The 18,161-nt window shown below is 43.0% G+C and overlaps 1 protein-coding gene across 1 annotated transcript; it reads right to left on the minus strand.

The window, feature by feature from the left end:
• Nucleotides 1-722: 722 nt before the first annotated feature.
• tbc1d12a (TBC1 domain family, member 12a) lies at nt 723-17,933 on the minus strand. Its single transcript, XM_024425047.2, has 13 exons — nt 16,196-17,933; nt 13,537-13,669; nt 11,114-11,235; nt 10,789-10,871; nt 7,682-7,799; nt 7,022-7,128; nt 6,705-6,785; nt 6,461-6,555; nt 4,587-4,658; nt 4,270-4,398; nt 3,804-3,913; nt 3,367-3,625; nt 723-2,499 (listed from the first exon to the last, which is right to left on the minus strand). Exons 1-13 carry the CDS (start codon nt 17,638-17,640, stop codon nt 2,431-2,433), a joined length of 2,823 nt encoding a protein of 940 aa, XP_024280815.1. The 5' UTR covers nt 17,641-17,933; the 3' UTR covers nt 723-2,430.
• Between the last annotated feature and the right edge of the window lie 228 nt (nt 17,934-18,161).

The raw sequence follows: 18,161 nt of genomic DNA on the forward strand, positions 1-18,161 counted from the left end.
ATAACTTCACCATGCTCAAAGGGATATTCAATGTCTGTTTTTAATAACCCATCTACCAATAGGTCCCCTTCTTTGCTAGGCAATGGAAAACCTTCTTGGTCTTTGTGGTTGAAATTCACTGCTCTACTGAGGGACCATACAGTATGTGTGGGCTACAGAGGTGAGGTAGTCGTTAGAACATCATGCTAAACACAATTGTTTCACACAAGAGTGATTCCATGAAACTTGTGACTTCAGCAAATATTTACTCCTGAATTTATTTGGGCTTGCCATAACAAATGGGTTGAATACTTATTGACTCAAGACATTAACTTTTCATTTTTTATTAATTTGGAAAACATGATTCCACTTTGACATTACGCGGTATTGTGTGTAGGCCAGCGAACACTTTATATTGAACATTCAGGCTGTAACAAAATGTGGATAAAGTCTAGTGGTCTTCTTACTTTTGTCATGCAGGGGATGTTCAGTGACATTGGCAGGCTCTTATGTTATACTCCCCCTGGTGGATGTATCCAACCCCTACATAGAATTGCCTTACCTTGTACTTGCATGGCTTTTCCATTTCCTTGGCAACTGTAACCAGACACATACATGATTATTAGAAAATGCAATTAACTGTGTTTTGGAATTTTTTCAAATAAATTAGATCAGATAGTGTAGTGTCTTACAAAAATGTTTTACTTAGAAAAAAATAAGGAAAAACAAACCCCACACAGCAATTCTGTTGCCCAGATATTTATTTACACATTTAACTAGTGGCCATTTACGAAAGAGATCTTTTTTACATTACATATACAGTACCAGTAAGGCATATGAAAACTGTACAATTGTAAATTGGACAAAAACAAGCGGAATGATTATTTTACATGAAGCAATGCTACAACTTAAATAGTATGCATACAGACCAAATGTCAATCTTAAAATAAATCAAACATCTTGCAAGAATGTTGATCTCCTTCTCCACTACTTTCTAAATATTTAATCAAAGCACTGTACTATCAGACATCACCAACTGTAGATTTAACTCAACATAAAGCGGTTATTCAAACATGTTTCTCCAAAAACACTGCATCATGTGGCCCTCGAGATTCATATTGCACTTTTATTTCAAAATTATCCCCCCTCTTCAGGGCTTTATTTAAAAGGCCCAGTGCAGCAAAAAAAAAAAAACATGATTTGCCTGTGTTTTATATATGCTTCCACACTACGAGGTTGTGATAATTACGATAATGCCCTTTTAGTGTTGGAGCTGTTTGAAAAGAAGGCCTGAAATGTCAACCTGTTTTGGTGGGATGGAGTTTTGGCCTGCCTGGTGACATCACTAAGCAGTAAATTTGTTAATACACCAATAAGAGAGAGAGTTCCAAACCCCTCTGCCAGTAACAGCTACTATTCCGTTTTCCCCTCACTCAGACCACTCCCAGAGACTGCTATCAAAATTCTTCCTCGAGAAATTGCTCTTTGTTAAGAAGCTATTAGTTTTTTTTTTTACTATTTTAATTGAAAACAATCACAGTAAGGTACTTCATTGTTACCCAGAAATGATTTGATATTGAGATCAAAATGGCTGCATTGGACCTTTAAACTAACTTAAGAGCACTCAGATTCAATAGTTTTTCAAAAGATTTCACCAAGTCGCTCCTTGATTTACCATTGGTATTTCCTATTCCAGAATCACCGTTTGCCAAGGGTCCTGTTGAATTAGTGAACACGAGGAAAATACTGTATGTGCATACCATACATTAATACATACAAATATAGGTACATATGTTTAAGTTCATATTTACAAACACTTAGTCGTGGAGAAATTTGGTATAACCTAAAAACAAAGAGAGACAAGTACATTTAACAGCTTTACAATCTGAAAGTATAACATATTTCTGACCAGACTATATGGGTGAGTCAGTGGTTTCATGGTCCACCTAAGGCCAGTTTATAATGCTGTTATTATGTGAGTGTGTGTGTGTGCATGTAGAGAGATATGTAGGGATGAAAATGGACATATACTTAATGTGTGTAGTGTACGCAAACCAATGGAGTGTTGATAGGAGTTTTGGGAACTCCTTATAGCCACTTGCCGTATGCACAATAACATGGACAGAACTCTCCCGGCCTAAAGTATTTTCTACCAGATTTCATCATTTATAGTTGCTAATGGTTCTCTGATGCACCAACATTCATTTCAGTCACACTTCTGATGACATTTTTTGTGTGTGTGTGTGTGTGTGTGTGTGTGTGTGTGTGTGTGTGTGTGTGGAGATATGTAGGGATGTGTTGCCACCTCCCAGTATTACATCCATTTGGTGTCCATTTCATAACCAAGCAAAGCATTCCTGTTGCCTTAGCAACAGTCCCCAGAAGAAATCCAAGTGCGTGTGTCACAGATTCAGAAACACATTGGGTAGTGGGGTTCGTGTGTCTAAACTGTTAGCTTCTTGGAGCCGGACTGTGGTTGGCTATTTCCTTACTGCCATCCTTCATCAATGCAGAGAAGACCTAATGGAAATATGGACATGTAAAATTAAATACATAGAGTAGTTCTACATATCCAACAGAAGGTACTGTTGATACAAAAACAAAGCAAAAAACATACAAGCTTCCCTCTCCTCATCCGTTTTCTTCCTTAACCACTAATATTTAAAGACTATAAGAGATTAAGCAACATGGTAAAAAAAAAAAACTACCCAGGAGTCCTCTCCCCTATAGAGCGCGCCAGCTTGTAGACCTAAAAATTGGAAATGAGTTACACATGGTTCGTTCAGCTATCCCTATGGGGGAAATTAATGGGGATAGAATGGGGTTTTGGGATAAAGCCCAAAAAAAATGGTTTGAAGTTAACACAAGCTTAGGAGATCTTATATATTTGTTCTGAGATAATATCAGTCAGTTAACATGACCTTTATGAATCATGACACCTTTATGTGCTTGTTTTCATTACATCCACACATAAAAATTCACAAAATGTGACGTTGGCTGATGAAGATTATCTCTAGAACCAAAACATATAAGACCTCCTAAACCTGTGTTCATCAGACATTATTTTCAGTTTATCCCAGAAACCCATTAATTTCCCCATAGACTTTGGCCGATAAGTCATTGAGGAGTTTGCCTCCGTTAGTGCCTACAAAAAGACGCCATTATTATTGCTCTCTATCCATGGTCATGAAGGGAAGATGAAGGGGAAAGGAAGCCTTTGGAGAGCACTGACACCACCCCATCTTAGCACTGATAAAACCCATCCACAGCAGGCCCCACTTCATAAGTCATTAAATAGATGCCCACTTTTCAAATATTGAATTGGAATTCCAGTTTACTTCTGCTCCACAGGTCAGACTATAGAATCAGACAGTGGGTCTAACTGACCTGACCCCACTTGCGGTTGCTGCTGAGCATCTGTGTGGCAGTGATGCAGCTGAACAGGTTGTCAGCGGCCATGTCATCAGGCAGGCGGGTAAGGAACTGAGCCATATGGATGAAGTCCATCTGCAGTAGGACCTCCTGGTAGAGGCGCAGGATGCCCAGGCCTGTCCGGAACAGACACTCCTCCCCGTCCCGACAGAACACGTCCCACACGCGACACGCCACATCCAATGGCAACGACTTACTGTACAGGGTGAAGATCCTGCAGGAATGGACCGAGACACACAGAGGACAACAATGGCTCATTGGCGAGGTGAAGCGAAGCACATGCAAAGGTCACTTTATGAACTGACAATGAATAGAAATGGACAAAGTCTTGAACCATTTTACTTTAGTTCAAAGAGGGGAAGCACTGAAGTGTCATGTTGTCCTGCACTCACCAGTCTATGAGATAAAGGTCAGGGGTGAGGTTGTTGATCTGAAAGTGATTGAACAGCCGTGGGAGGTTCTCTTCAAAGAACACCTCGAAAGCAGCGAAGTATTTCAACATCTGAAAACAAGAGGAAAAAAGGTTTACACCATGGAAATAACATTTATTCATTCAGCATTATAAACTGGGTGTTTCAAGCTCTGAATGCTGATTGGCTGACAGCCGTGTTATATCAGACCGTATACCATGGGTATGACAAAACATTTATTTGTACTGTTCTAATTACATTGGTAACCAGTTTATAATAGCAATAAGGCATCTCAGGGGTTTGTGATATATGGCCAATATACCACGGCTAAGGACTGTCCAGGCACTCCACGTTGCTTTGAGCGTAAGAACATATTGGCCATATACCACACCTCCTCAGGCCTTATTGCTTAATTCTCTCAGGACAAAAGGTGTGTGTGTGTCAGTACCAGGTCGTGGTCCACTCTGAAGAAGGCCATCTGACAGGGCTTGTTGAGCAGGTTGGCGAAGGCGATGAAGGCGTCAGCTTCCTCCAGATTCAGGATTAGCACTGCAGCGATGAAGGACATCCCCTGGACCTGGAAAACACAAGGAACGCATGTCTTAGTTCAATTCATTTTTCACCAAAATAAACAGTTCCATTAAGAACAGAATCCAATTCAAATTGCAGACGTAGGGAGAAATCAGTTCACGGGACAAACATTTAGTCAACGTGGATTGAGAGAAAACACAATTATCTAGGAAAAATGAAGTGTTTGCTACTTACATAGCCCACGTCTGGTCTATAACACGTGTACGCCCCCAGAACACTGTGCAAGAGGTCATGATAGGGCCCACCCTATAGGGAGAGTATTAGTCAAATTAATGTCTTGTCTTTTTACTTGAGGTTTATATTGCTTTTGCATATGTACCAAGATGTTCAAATAAACCCAACACTGACCAAACAACAGTGGCACATTCAATGTCAACACCAGCAGATCCAGCAATACAATGAGAAGAATAGATTGAAGAACAAAAGCTTCCACACACAACAACACTGGGATAGAAACAACCATGGACAGTATGAGGGTTCTGTTTTATAGTGACAACCACAGAGATATCAAGCCTCTGAGATCAGGTACTGTATTGGTGATGAGAGGAGAGACCTACAGTACCAGTCAAAAGTTTGGACACACCAACTCATTCAAGGGCTTTTCTTTATTTTTACTATTTTCAACATTGTAGAATAATAGTGAAGACATCAAAACGATGAAATTAAACACATGGAATCATGTAGTAACCAAAAAAAAAGTGTTAAAAATATATTCTAGATTCTTCAAAGTAGCCACAGCTCTGCACATTCTTGGCATTCTCTCAACCAGCTTCATGAGGTAGGCAGCTGGAATGCATTTCTATTAACAGGTGCCTTGTAAAAAGTTTGTTTGTAGAATATCTTTCCTTCTTAATGCATTGGAGTCAATCAGTTGTGTTGTGACAAGGTAGGGGTGGTATACAGAAGATAATATGGACTTGGTCTTTTACCAAATAGGACTATGGCAAGAACAGCTCAAATAAGCAAAGAGAAACAACAGTCCATCATTACTTTAATACATGAAGGTCAGTCAATACGGAACATTTCAAGAACGTTTAAAGTTTCTTCAAGTGCAGTCGCAAAAACCATCATGCGCCATGATGAAACTGGCATTGAGGACCGCCACAGGAAAGGAAGACCCAGAGTTAGCTCTGCTGCAGAGGATAAGTTCATTAGAGTTACCAGCCTCAGAAATGACAGACCAAATAAATGCATCACAGAGTTCAAGTAAGAGACACATCTCAACATCAACTGTTCAGAGGAAACTGCATGAATCAGGCCTTCATGGTCAAATTGCTGCAAAGAAGCCACTACTAAAGGACACCAATAAAAAGAAGACTTGCTTGGGCCAAGAAACACAAGCAATGGACATTAGACCGGTGTCCTTTGGTCTGATCAGTCCAAATGTGAGATTTTTGGTTCTATCTCCACATGTATGGTTACCCCCATGAAGCATGGGGGTGGTGGTGTGATGGTGCTTTGCTGGTGACACTGTCTGTGATTTATTTAGAAATCAAGGCACACTTAACCAGCATGGCTGCCACAGCATTATGCAGCGATACATGCCATCCCATCCGGTTTGCGCTTAGTGGGACTATTATTTGTTTTTCAACAGGACAATGATCCAACAAACCTCCAGGCTGTGTAAGGGCTATTTGACCAAGGAGGAGAGTCATGGAGTGCCGCATCAGATGACCTGTCCTCCACAATCACTCGACCTCAACCAAATTGAGATGGTTTGGGATGAGTTGGACCAGAGTGAAGGCAAAACAGCCAACAAGTGCTCAGCATATGTGGGAACTCCTTCAAGACTGTCGGAAAAGCATTCCAGGTGAAGCTGGTTGACAGAATGCCAAGAGAGTGGAAAGCTGTCAAGGCAAAAGGTGGCTACTATGAAGAATCTCAAATCTAAAATATATTTTTGATTTGTTTAACACTTCTTTGGTTACTACATGATTCCAAGTGTTATTTCATAGTTTGAATGGCTTCACTATTATTCTACAATGTAGAAAATAATACAAAAAAAGAAAAACCCCTGAATGAGTAAGTGTCTAAACATTTGACTGTACCTTCTGAAAAATAAAGAGAGAGGGGAAGGTCCTGGAGATGTCCAGCTTTATCAGGTCCAGACTTGACTCTCTATCCGCCTGCAATGATCCAGAGTCTGTTTTGGAGAAAAAAAAATCATGCAAAAATACAATTAGCTTTTTTTATAATGATCAATAAACAAAGCACAAAATGTGTTTCTAACTTGTTTTAAATAATGATGGGGCTTATTCTTGCTCTAGGTCTTTGTGTTGCCATGGTACCTACCTTCGGTCTCATTTTCAGAGCTGGTCTCACTGAAGCTCTTCCACCTCTCCTTAGCCCGAGACAGAAATATCTCAAACAACTCTACAGTAGCAGACACAATCAACAATACTGTGGTTAATTATAGTTTATCCAGATTATATACTGCTACTGGTCATTCAACAGACTATGTGGGCGGTAGGATGGCCGTCATTGTTATAGTAGGCAACTGCTTAGATTGTATACATTAAAAGCTGCTGTAACAGTGATTATTAGCAAACAGGCTGTGAGAACGGAGGGGGGTTGGATAGACAGCATTAAGTAGAGTGTTGTGTTTTTACCGGGGGTGATGTTGAGCTCGTTGCCGATGGCCAGGCTCCAGACTCGTCCTCGGACGCTGGGAGGAAGGCCCTGCCACCAGAGCTCTCTGACCCGACGCGTGTTACGCCTGCCAGGGGACACAACACACGTCTATCATTCCAGAGGAACTTTAACCTTGTTAAAACTATGGTAGAGTATTAGTCTATATGGCAGTGGAGGCTGCCGAGACAACGGCTCAGAATAATGGCTGGAATGGAGAGCATGGAATGTTTTCAAACACATGAAAACCACGTGTTTGATACCATTCAATTTATTCTGTTCCATTACTATGAGCTGTCCTCCCCTCAGCAGCCTCCACTGATCTATGTACATTTGACAACACAACCTATTTCAGCTTCTGGTAGTCATTTGTTTTAAGTGAAAATAATGTTCAGGAGGATGATTTGTGACAAATCAAGATGTCTGCTGTAGCTCAGTTGGTAGAGCATGGCACTTTCAATGCCAGAATGGTGTGTTTGATTCCCAGGACCACCCATATGTAAAATGTATGCATGCATTAATAATTTGCTTTGTATAAAAGTGTCTGCTAAATGGCATATATTATATAGTATCAAGTGTTTGTGCTGGACGATAAAAGGCATTAAAACAGTACTGATCCCCTCAGTGTAGGGAATACTGACATGCAGTCCCAGTTGGGCAGGACGTCATTGTTCCAGATGACCATGGCGTTGGCGATGCTGTCCTCCTGTTTAAACCTCTCCTTCATCTGACGCTTCTTCTTCTGGGCCTCCTTCAGCTCTGACAGAGAAAAGAGAGAGAATGGGCTAAGTGTGTGTTAAAGTTCAATTTTCAACTTCATGGTCCCAATTGGTTTGGCAGCAAAGGAGCATAAAAACAACATTCAACATACAGTTGAAGTCGGAAGTGTATATACACACACCTTAGCGAAATACATTTAAACACAGTTTTTCATAATTCCTGACATTTAATCCTAGTAAAAATTCTGTTTTAGGTCAGTTAGGATCACCACTTTATTTTAAGAATGTGAAATCTCAGAATAATAGTAGAGAATGATTTATTTAAGCTTCAATTTCTTTCATCACATTCCCAGTGGGTCAGAAGTTTACATACACTCAATTAGTATTTGGTAGCATTTCCTTTAATTGTTTAACTTGGGTCAAACATTTTGGGTAGCCTTCCATAAGTTTCCCACAATAAGTTGGGTGAATTTTATCCCACTCCTCCTGACAGAGCTGGTGTAGGATTCAGGTTTGTAGGCCTCCTTGCTCACAAACGCTTTTTCAGTTCTGCCCACACATTTTCTATAGAATTGAGGTCAGGGCTTTGAGATGGCCACTCCAATACCTTGACTTGGTTGTCCTTAAGCCATTTTGCAGAAACTTTGGAAGTATGCTTGGGGTCATTGTCCATTTGGAAGACCCATTTGCAACCAAGCTTTAACTTCCTGACTGATGTCTTGAGATGTTGCTTCAATATATCCACATAATTGTCCTCCCTCATGATGTCATCTATTTTGTGAAGTGCACCAGTCCCTTCTGCAGCAAAGCACCCCCACAACATGATGCTGCCACCCCCGTGCTTCACAGTTGGGATGGTGTTCTTCGGGTGGCAAGCCTCCCCCTTTTTCCTCCAAACATAACAAGGTCATTATGGCCAAACTGTTCCATTGCTGTTTCATCAGACCAGAGGACATTTCTCCAAAAAGTATGATCTTTGTCCCCATGTGCAGATGCAAACCGTAGTCTGGCTTTTTTATGTCGGTTTTGGAGCAGTGGCTTCTTCCTTGCTGAGCGGCCTTTCAGGTTATGTCGATATAGGACTCATTTTACTGTGGATATAGATGCTTTTGTACCGGTTTCCTCCAGCATCTTCACAAGGTCCTTTGCTGTTGTTCTGGGATTGATTTGCACTTTTCGCACCAAAGTACGTTCATCTCTAGGAGACAGAACAAGTCTCCTTCCTGAGCGGTATGACGGCTGTGTGATCATCCAGTCAACAACATTATCAACGTGCTGACAAAAACAAAAAACAGCAACATATTACCACAGTCATACTCATCCTCATCCCTAGCCTATCAGTCTCTTCCCAGTATTTAAAAAGGCAATGGCCATAGGGGCTAAGGACTGCTTGTACCTGTTAGTCTTAACAGTGGGGCTCTATACTGGGAGCCAGAGAGTAGGACCTGGGGCCAGTTGCATAAAACTTAAGTTAACACCCCCTTATCTTATCCCTTAAAGTTTCCTTAACTGTAACACAGTTGCACTAAACCTTTTAAGGAGAATTTCCCCCTTAAATTAAGTGAAACCGTTAAGGGTGCCCATGAGGTCCCTTAACGGCTTCATTCAGTATGGATTTCAATGTAAACAGCATTTGTGGAGGTGAATGTTGCTTTCATCTGCCCCAGTTACAGAAGGAAAACGTCCAGCAGCTAGCTACTTAGATAAACAATGGAAGGTACGCAATCCATAGCTACAACACGTGTTACTATATTCTGTATCGTTTCGCCCCTCTTAAAATGCAGAAGTTCCATTTTTCGATATCGCATAATAAATGTGATCTCTTCAATGAGACCTTCAGTCAGTGAATCAGGTCCCCTCCATAGTAACCAGTGACTCTTTCTGCCGTACATTCCCTCAAAGTACCATAAAACCCTTAAGTTATGCCCTTACCTAAGGAAATGTTTGAGCGGCTCTATGCAACACCCTTAAAAAAATTCCCTTAGGTAAGGGAACATTATTCTGTAAGGTAAATCCTTAAATCTGCATTGCTTGTCGTTTGGGGTTTTAGGCTGGGCTTCTGTATAAGCACTTTTATTATTATTTTTTACTTAACTAGGCAAGTCAGTTAAGAACAAATTCTTATTTAATACAACGGCCAATCCCGGACGACGCTGGGCCAATTGTGCGCCGCCCTATGGGACTCCCAATCACGGCCGGATGTGATACAGCCTGGATTCGAACCAGGGACTGAGATGCAGTACCTTAGCCCGCTGCGCCACTCGGAAGCAGAGATGTAAAAAGGGCTTTAAGTACATTTGATTTGATGTTTTATGCAACTGATGTTTTATGCAACTGTAGGGGGCGTGGGCACAGTCAGACAGGATGGATTCAGTCTTCCTCACCACTTGTCTGTTGTGCAGATCAGACAGACTCCTCTGCTGGACTCCCCATCATCTTACTGCCCACTTTCACTATTCTAGATAGATATGTTTTGCTTTTACACCAAGGTTGCCGTACCAGCAAATCATAGAAAATGTTAATACAGACTACGTATGACTTATAAAACAGTCATCAAGGTCCTGTCGACCAGGAACTTTGCCAGTTTCCAGAGACAGAAAATGCACTGCTGGACTTTCATACACATAAGTGTTACACTCAAAGTTCAATGTATTATCAATAATTTTGCCAAGATACTTGTAGTTGTCTATAGTGTCTACCACCTGGCCCTTAGTGTTCTGAAATCAATACACATACTAAATCTTTGGTTGTCACATTCAGTTGTAAGAATGCACTGGCACACCAATGCACTAAATCATCAACAACAAGGCTGTGGGCAGTTTCATTAGCATGAAGGAGACGGACTATTACAGAGTCATCCTCAAACTTCAAGATCGGTTCTCTTACTGGCTACGACAATCAACAGTGTACAGGATATAGAGGAGCGGTGAGAGGACACACCCCTTTGGGTGTTGTTGATGACAGCTCCCTGACAGGCACAGTCACCCTCTGGGTGTGTGTAGACAGTTAAAACTGTGGTTAGCACATACCTCTCCTCTTGGCTCCTGCCACCATCTCGTCATACTCTTGTTTGTGACGCATGGCCTCCTCAACAGACTTGGCAGGAAGGTTCCTGAACAGAGGGGACGAGATGGATGCCTTCAGAGAGGTGTGTGGTTTGGGCATACACACTGGCCATACAGAGTATCAGGAATTACATGTGCATGGTGTTTAGATAATATTAATGTGCATTCCAGGAAAACAGGCCATCCCCCTGTATGAGGGCACTGCACTATACACAATCAATCACACACGGGATGTGTACCGAGGGAGTAGCCAACCAGAGGATTTTTATTTATTTTTTTAAACACTCACGATGGCCTGTCCTCTAGTATCAGAGCTGTGGTAGACAACGGCTCAAACTCCAGGTTTTTCCGCCGCGCTGCAGAGAGCTGGACCTGGGGACCTGGAGCTGGTCCAACCTTCACCGGGTACTCCTTTACATAGAAACACAGGAAACAAGGGGACAAAAACATGTTTACAATGAGGTTTAAAACCCACATGTAGGCTGTTCTTCACTGTGGTCTACAATCAAATCAAATTGTCCCATGCTTTGTAAACAGGTGTTGAGTAACAGTGAAATGCTTACTTACGGGCCCTTGCCAAAAATGCAGAGAGAAAAAAATCAAATAATAAATAAATATTAATAACACGAGGAATGAGTAATGATAACTTGGCTAAAAACACAGGGTAGCAGTACTGAGTCCGATGTGCAGGGGCACGAGGTAATTGAGGTATATATGTACATATAGGTAAGAAAAAGTGACTAGAACTATATTTGTTCCAGTTTCAACTGACCTGAGCCCTAGGACCATGCCCCAGGACTACCTGACATGATGACTCCTTGCTGTCCCCAGTCCACCTGACCATGCTGCTGCTCCAGTTTCAACTTCCACCTGACTGTGCTGCTGCTCCAGTTTCAACTGTTCTGCCTTATTATTATTCGACCATGCTGGTCATTTATGAACATTTGAACATCTTGGCCATGTTCTGTTATAATCTCCACCCGGCACAGCCAGAAGAGGACTGGCCACCCCACATAGCCTGGTTCCTCTCTAGGTTTCTTCCTAGGTTTTGGCCTTTCTAGGGAGTTTTTCCTAGCCACCGTGCTTCTACACCTGCATTGCTTGCCGTTTGGGGTTTTAGGCTGGGTTTCTGTACAGCACTTTGAGATATCAGCTGATGTACGAAGGGCTATATAAATACATTTGATTTGATTTAGGCAACAGGATAGATAATAAACTGTAACAGCAGCGTGTGTGATGAGTCAAGAGTTATTGCAAAAGGGATCAATGCAGACAGTGAAATAGTTAACCAATAGCTACCAGGACTAACTATTTAGCAGTCTTATGGATTGGGGGTAGAAGCTGTCCAGGGTCCTGTTGGTTTTAGACTTGGTGCATCGGTACCACATGCCGTGCGGTAGCAGAGAACAGTCTATGACTCCTTTTATGTGTGGATGGACCAGTTATTGTACATAACACACCAGTGTTCATCCATCAACTACGGCCCATCTTTGCTCCTGTAGAAGGCAGCCTAATGGCTATGGGAGGCAGGGCTGTCAGGGCTAGGGACATTCTGTAGGCTTAATAGTGTCTACTTTGTCCTAGGCCTTTTCTGCACTGTGTGTGTACGTACGTGTGATAAAAAAACTCATTCATAGACCCGGGTTAACCACAGGACAACAGATCTTTTATGAGGTTAGTCTGGATGAGACAGTTATCATTCATCACCCACACCCCGCTGGAGTTGGTTCATCTATGCGTGATGTTCTCCCTCTCCCACAGTTAGTGTAGTCATGGATAATGCTTCTATTGTCATGTGAAGCAGGTAGGCAGATGTACATCTGGTAGTCTGATGGGCGAAACATATTTTCTATAGTTCCATGCAAAAAGATGGTGAATAATATGAGATTTAGAAAAAAGGCATCCCATAGCCCTTGATTAAAGAGATTGTGATTAGGTGTCGAGTCGGGCTCAACTGTCTGGATTATGATCCTGATGAAACAAAAACCAGATGTATTTCTGTCAGTATATTGTAGTTTACTACTTTGTTGTGGAATGGGAATAGTCGAAGTGTAACATCCTACTTCTTGCCTTCATCATTATTCATTGAGCTTCAGTCTCAGTTGACCGCTTCTGTAAACAAGTACCCAGTGTGTCTCTGTCTCAATCTCATTTAGAGCAGCTCAGATTCCCACCTGACGTGAGCATGGTAGGAATGCAAACCCACTCAGCGCAGTCAGAGGAAGAGGGCCAGTGAGGAGTAGGGAGGGTGAGCTGTCAGAGACACCGCCACACAGCATGCAGAAGTGTGGTTGGGGGGGCAGAGTAGCCAGCTGGGGCCTCAGCTGCAGACTGCAACAGCAGAGCAGAGAGACATCTACACACCGTCCCACCACCACCACTAGTGGTTCAACCAATAACACCCCCGCCCTTTCATCCAGACACCCACTCCTGTCCCTTTGCCTCAATTCCCACCTGTTGCAGACATACACACCACCACCAGAAGCAGCAGCATCACAACAGAGACATTAAATGGACATTTCCATTCCATTAGTTTGAGTTGGTAGTTCCTACAATGTTAAGAGTTCCAGAGTTTGGATACCAGATCATTTATATGACACCAGGCCAACACAAATATATCTTGATCTTCATTCATTTTTATGGGTAGAACTCAAACAGGTTGTGGTTGAGTCCGACGGGTTGTGGTTGAGTCCGATATAGAGTGATACTAACCTGCTGGATGGTGAAGGAGTCTTTAGGATCTTTAGTAGTGTTCTCCCTCAGGGGGACCTTTCCAAACAACCTCCACCCAGGAATATTCTGAGAAGGTGGCTTTGGCTCTTTGGGCTTCCTAGAAAACAGGTTTCTGGAGGAGAGAGAGTGACAAATATTTAAAATAAGAGGAGACAGACATATATCTGGAAGGGAAATGTACATGGTAGAAGAGGGTGGTACAAATCTCAGGGAAGTAGAGGATGGAAAGAAGGGTGTTGAGCAATGAAAAGATAACATGTACACACATGCTCGCACAAACACACAGTCCCCTGAGGTTCCCAGGCTTTTATCCTGCCCTGTGTACCGTAAGTGTGTGAAGAGTCGTGTTGGGCCATCAGCGAAGCTGCAGTGATATGAGAGAGTTTCTGGCTGTCTGCTGGGTGGAGTGAGTGTGTGGTACAGTGGGGGCCAGGACAGCCATGTTTGTTCTTCCCTCGTTGTGAAGGAATTCAGAAAGGCACCCTCCCAAAGGTCTTGTGTTGCTACGGATTGTTGGATACAGTACATCAGTGATAACTCTTATACAAAAGTGATCCAGGACACTGTCCCTCATCTAGCATCCTCAAACACCTGAAGATTATGATCATCATCGTCATCCCAAACATGCCATCATAATCACCTCAGTGGAATCAAACATAAGAATCCAGCACCACAAACCAGTATTTCCTCTAATGTTGTGCACACAGGCAGTGGGACAGAGTGAGCCGTAGATCACTTGTTATTCATTTCAAAGTGATCAGCAGTGTGGTACAAACAAGTTAATTCCATCTGCAAACATGGATTCTGGTTGGATGAGGACGTTGACAACCGCTGAGTGCTCGTTGCTAGCTCAGCGTAGTACTACTAGGTGTTAGCCTATGCCTCCTCATAATGACTAAATGGCAACCTTGACTGTCAAGAAGTGCACGACACACAGTACCAGCAACACCACAAGTTATGAGTGTGTGCAGTGCTCACAAGAACCTTTGAGCTCAGTATCGACGTGCTGTGGCGATGCTTCTTACGCAGCCTGTAGCCTAACGGAGGTCTAACTTTACCTAGTACTGTAGCTAGGAACCCTGTCCCTGCGCCTCACCAAATGACAGGTTCCATGTCTCCGGGCCATAGATAAAAGATCTAGGGGCTGTGGGGCTGAGTAGCACAGAGATCAGCCACAACACTCCTCACAGCACCTGTCACAAGCAGCTCTCTGTCATTAGACAACATTCTCACAAGTTAAGGAGGGGGTTCAGTTCGTTACGGTCTGGTCTGCATACAGGACCAAGAAACTGCTTTGGAGATTTTAGTTTAGGAGGACTATGCCGTGTGTATAATAAGCTTTAATGGAGAACTGCTACAAAGGCCTATCCTATATAGCTAGGCCTAGCAGTGATGACTTTCTAGAATAAGAGTGTGTCTCCACAGCATTGCAAGCAACTCAAAAATCAATACTCTGAAATTGAATTGATTCAGCTCCAATAGTATAGTACTTTTATAGGGGTGAGAGTAGGGTAGGCGGGAGGGTAGCAGAGAGATTGAGACAGATAGAAAACATTTTCTCTGCAGTCTCATTGCTTGTTGTAGTATGAAATCCAGGCAATAAAGAGGTAGAACACAGCAATTCTCTCCAACATTACCCTGGGCTGCAGGAGAAACTAGAGGCCTGCAAATCTCATGAAGTCAATGCAGGGAGGGAATAGTGTTACAGGTAGATCTTGTGTTGTACAGGATGTCTTATCCAGCTGTCAGGCTTCAGATTACATTTATCCTAGCTGATATTAAAATGCTTCCTGAGTTTAAAGTCTCTTTGCTGTTCAAGCATTTTTGCTTTAATGGCACAAAACAATGACCCAGATGCCTTGTGCTTCATCAACCTGTTCATCTGTAGAAGTTGGACGACATGGGCTAATTTCATTCACAAGCTACACATCCACCCTCCTGTCAAACCCACATTAGCAGGATGATGATCATGAGGAGTTGTGATCGCTTTCTCCAGTCTGCTGCCTTGCACTGTAACGAACATGAAGACGCACCAGATAAACAATGACATTAACCAGGCATGCAGGTGCTTGAATAGATGCTCTCAGTAATTATGCATGGGCCTAGGATAGCAAAACTCCATTAACTTTCAAAAAATAATTTTTCCAGAAATACAGGATTTCCTGCTCATCACCTCATAATTCCAGGAATTCTCATACCAGGATTTCTGGAAAACCAGTTATTTGGGGGAAGTTACCAGAATTTTACAACCCTACAGTATGGGCAGAGTCACTACAAAACATGGTCATTATGGATAACCAGCTACAGTAATGAGCTGCTGGAATAGGGTAGTTGGCTGCTTGTAGGGTAGCCCATCAGTCTCATTAACTATAAATGGCACTGTGGATGCCATCAGAAGTCTAATCCCTAAGGAGATGGGCCTCGCTTAACTATTGCTTAGTCTACCATATCCTTTATTACCACAATAACTGACTAATATCCATTACTACTCTCAACACATGCTCACTATGGTAATTCAACATATAGCATTCCCAAATAAGATGTTTCCCAACACGTGTATGCGTGGGTTTGTTGTAGTGGTGGTGAGGGAGTGTGTGTGTGTGAGCAAGTGCAGTGATGGTTACGCTTTTCATATTACCTGGTGAAAAAATCTGAGATTCCAAACTTCTTAGAAGAGGACAGAACTGTCGACCCGTCGGGGAGTTTCTCTGGAGCACTTTGACGACGACCGACATCATAAGTGTTTCTAGAGCAGTCCGCACCCCCCTCATCTCCAAATAACATGTCCCCATCCTCCGGGCTGAGAGGGGTGGCATCACAGCTGAGAGAGACTGTGATGTTTGGGTTAGTCCTGAGGCTGAGAGGCCTAGCTGGGAGACTGCACTCTCTCAAATCCTCTCTCATGCTGGGTTCTGTGTTTGGACTGTTGGTGTTTTCAGAAAGTGTTGACAGAGAGGGAGACGGGCGTTTGGCACTCGATTCTGAAGGGACACCCTCAGAGTCCGGAACACTACTCGCTGCATCGGGGGGCTTGGCAGCTGCCGGGGGAGCTCCCACTGGGCTGCCATGCCTCAACCCCCCGCTGTTTCTCTCACATAATGCAGGTGATGACTGGATGTTTTGGAGCTGCAGATTAGAAGCATGCACCACGACGACGTCAAATGGAACATTTGTGGTTCTTTCTGAGGAAACAGCATCCAAATCACATGTAGCTTCAGTGTTTACAGTATGCAGGCCACCATTTACTTCCATGACAGAGCAGTCAAGTCCTTGGCATAGCAGTCGGTTGCATGTGTCCATCTGGCTACAATAATCAGTATCCACATCTGTAGACCAATCATCATTTGATAAATAACAATCCATATCCCCATTGGCCATCTTCATGTCCACATCAACAGAGTCTGTGAAAGTGTCATTCTGTTGACGGTTGTCTATAGGCCTACATGACAATGGAGAGAGAGATGGCGGCTGTGGCCCTGGCTCCATATTAGAATCCCCTTCGTTCAGTGTACCCGAGTTGGAATCTTGAGTCTCCCCCTCATAATCCAGTTTTCCCCGCTGTGAAACACGAGCCAGCTGCAGTAACATTCCGTTCCCCTCCTCGTGTCTGTAGGCGCTTGCGGCTGTGTCTGAGCAGGAAAAGGGCCCCCCGTTCCCCCCTCCGTCAGTTTCCGACCCGACCATTAGCTGAACCGATGACTCAGTAAATCCATTAAATCTGTGGTCGTTCGGGTGCGGTGGGTCGTTGCACAGGTTTGAAATTACACAGCTTTCATGCATCTGAATGGGGAGACAGTCTGCAACCAAATCCCGCATTATTGTATTCCCAACTCGGACGTTCTGCGATGGTAACACGACACATTCAACGATTGGACTCTTCCCATTGCTGGCTATATAAACATAACCTTTCCCCGTTTGACCCTCATCCGCCGCGCATACTCGGCTTCCGTTGTCGATCAATGGGCGAGAGGTTGCTATTATATTACAGTCGGCATGTGAACCGTAAGATTTACCTGCCTCTTCATTTTCGTTGACATCGACGGGCAAAACAAGAACCACATCTCCATGTTCTGCTGTTTCCATTTCATGTACCCTCCGCGAAGCTAGTTACAGCTTCGGACATAAAATCCTGCAGCGTCGCCCTCTCGGACGTCTGAGCTCCCAGTCTTCGTTGTTCTTTGAGAGCGTGACCATGTTTTGTAGTCTGTCGTTTTGATTCTGGCAGACCCACAAAAACAGCATAATGTTTTGAGGAACGTTTGGTCAAAATAACATTTCAATCGGGCCTGTGCTGTAACAGATTAATGCAATCCCTATGTACCAGTCAGCAGCACTAATACCACAACCAGTAGCCATTTTGAAGTGTTCATGACGTCACGTCTTTCCGGACTCGCTAAACCCAAAAGTCAGATGTCTTGGATACGAAGTGACATCTTCTTTTGAGAAAGCGTAATTAGGAATAAACCACAGGCTAAATCTAGGAATAAACCACAGGCTACATACTCTGTGGATTAAACTTGAATGATATTTTTCTGTGATAGCCTATTGATATAGCTAGCCTACCTTATTCAATAGTTGAACCAAAGACAATAACCCTTTGGTTG

The sequence above is a fragment of the Oncorhynchus tshawytscha genome, linkage group LG06, assembly GCF_018296145.1.
Source record: "Oncorhynchus tshawytscha isolate Ot180627B linkage group LG06, Otsh_v2.0, whole genome shotgun sequence".
Taxonomy (NCBI): domain Eukaryota; kingdom Metazoa; phylum Chordata; class Actinopteri; order Salmoniformes; family Salmonidae; genus Oncorhynchus; species Oncorhynchus tshawytscha.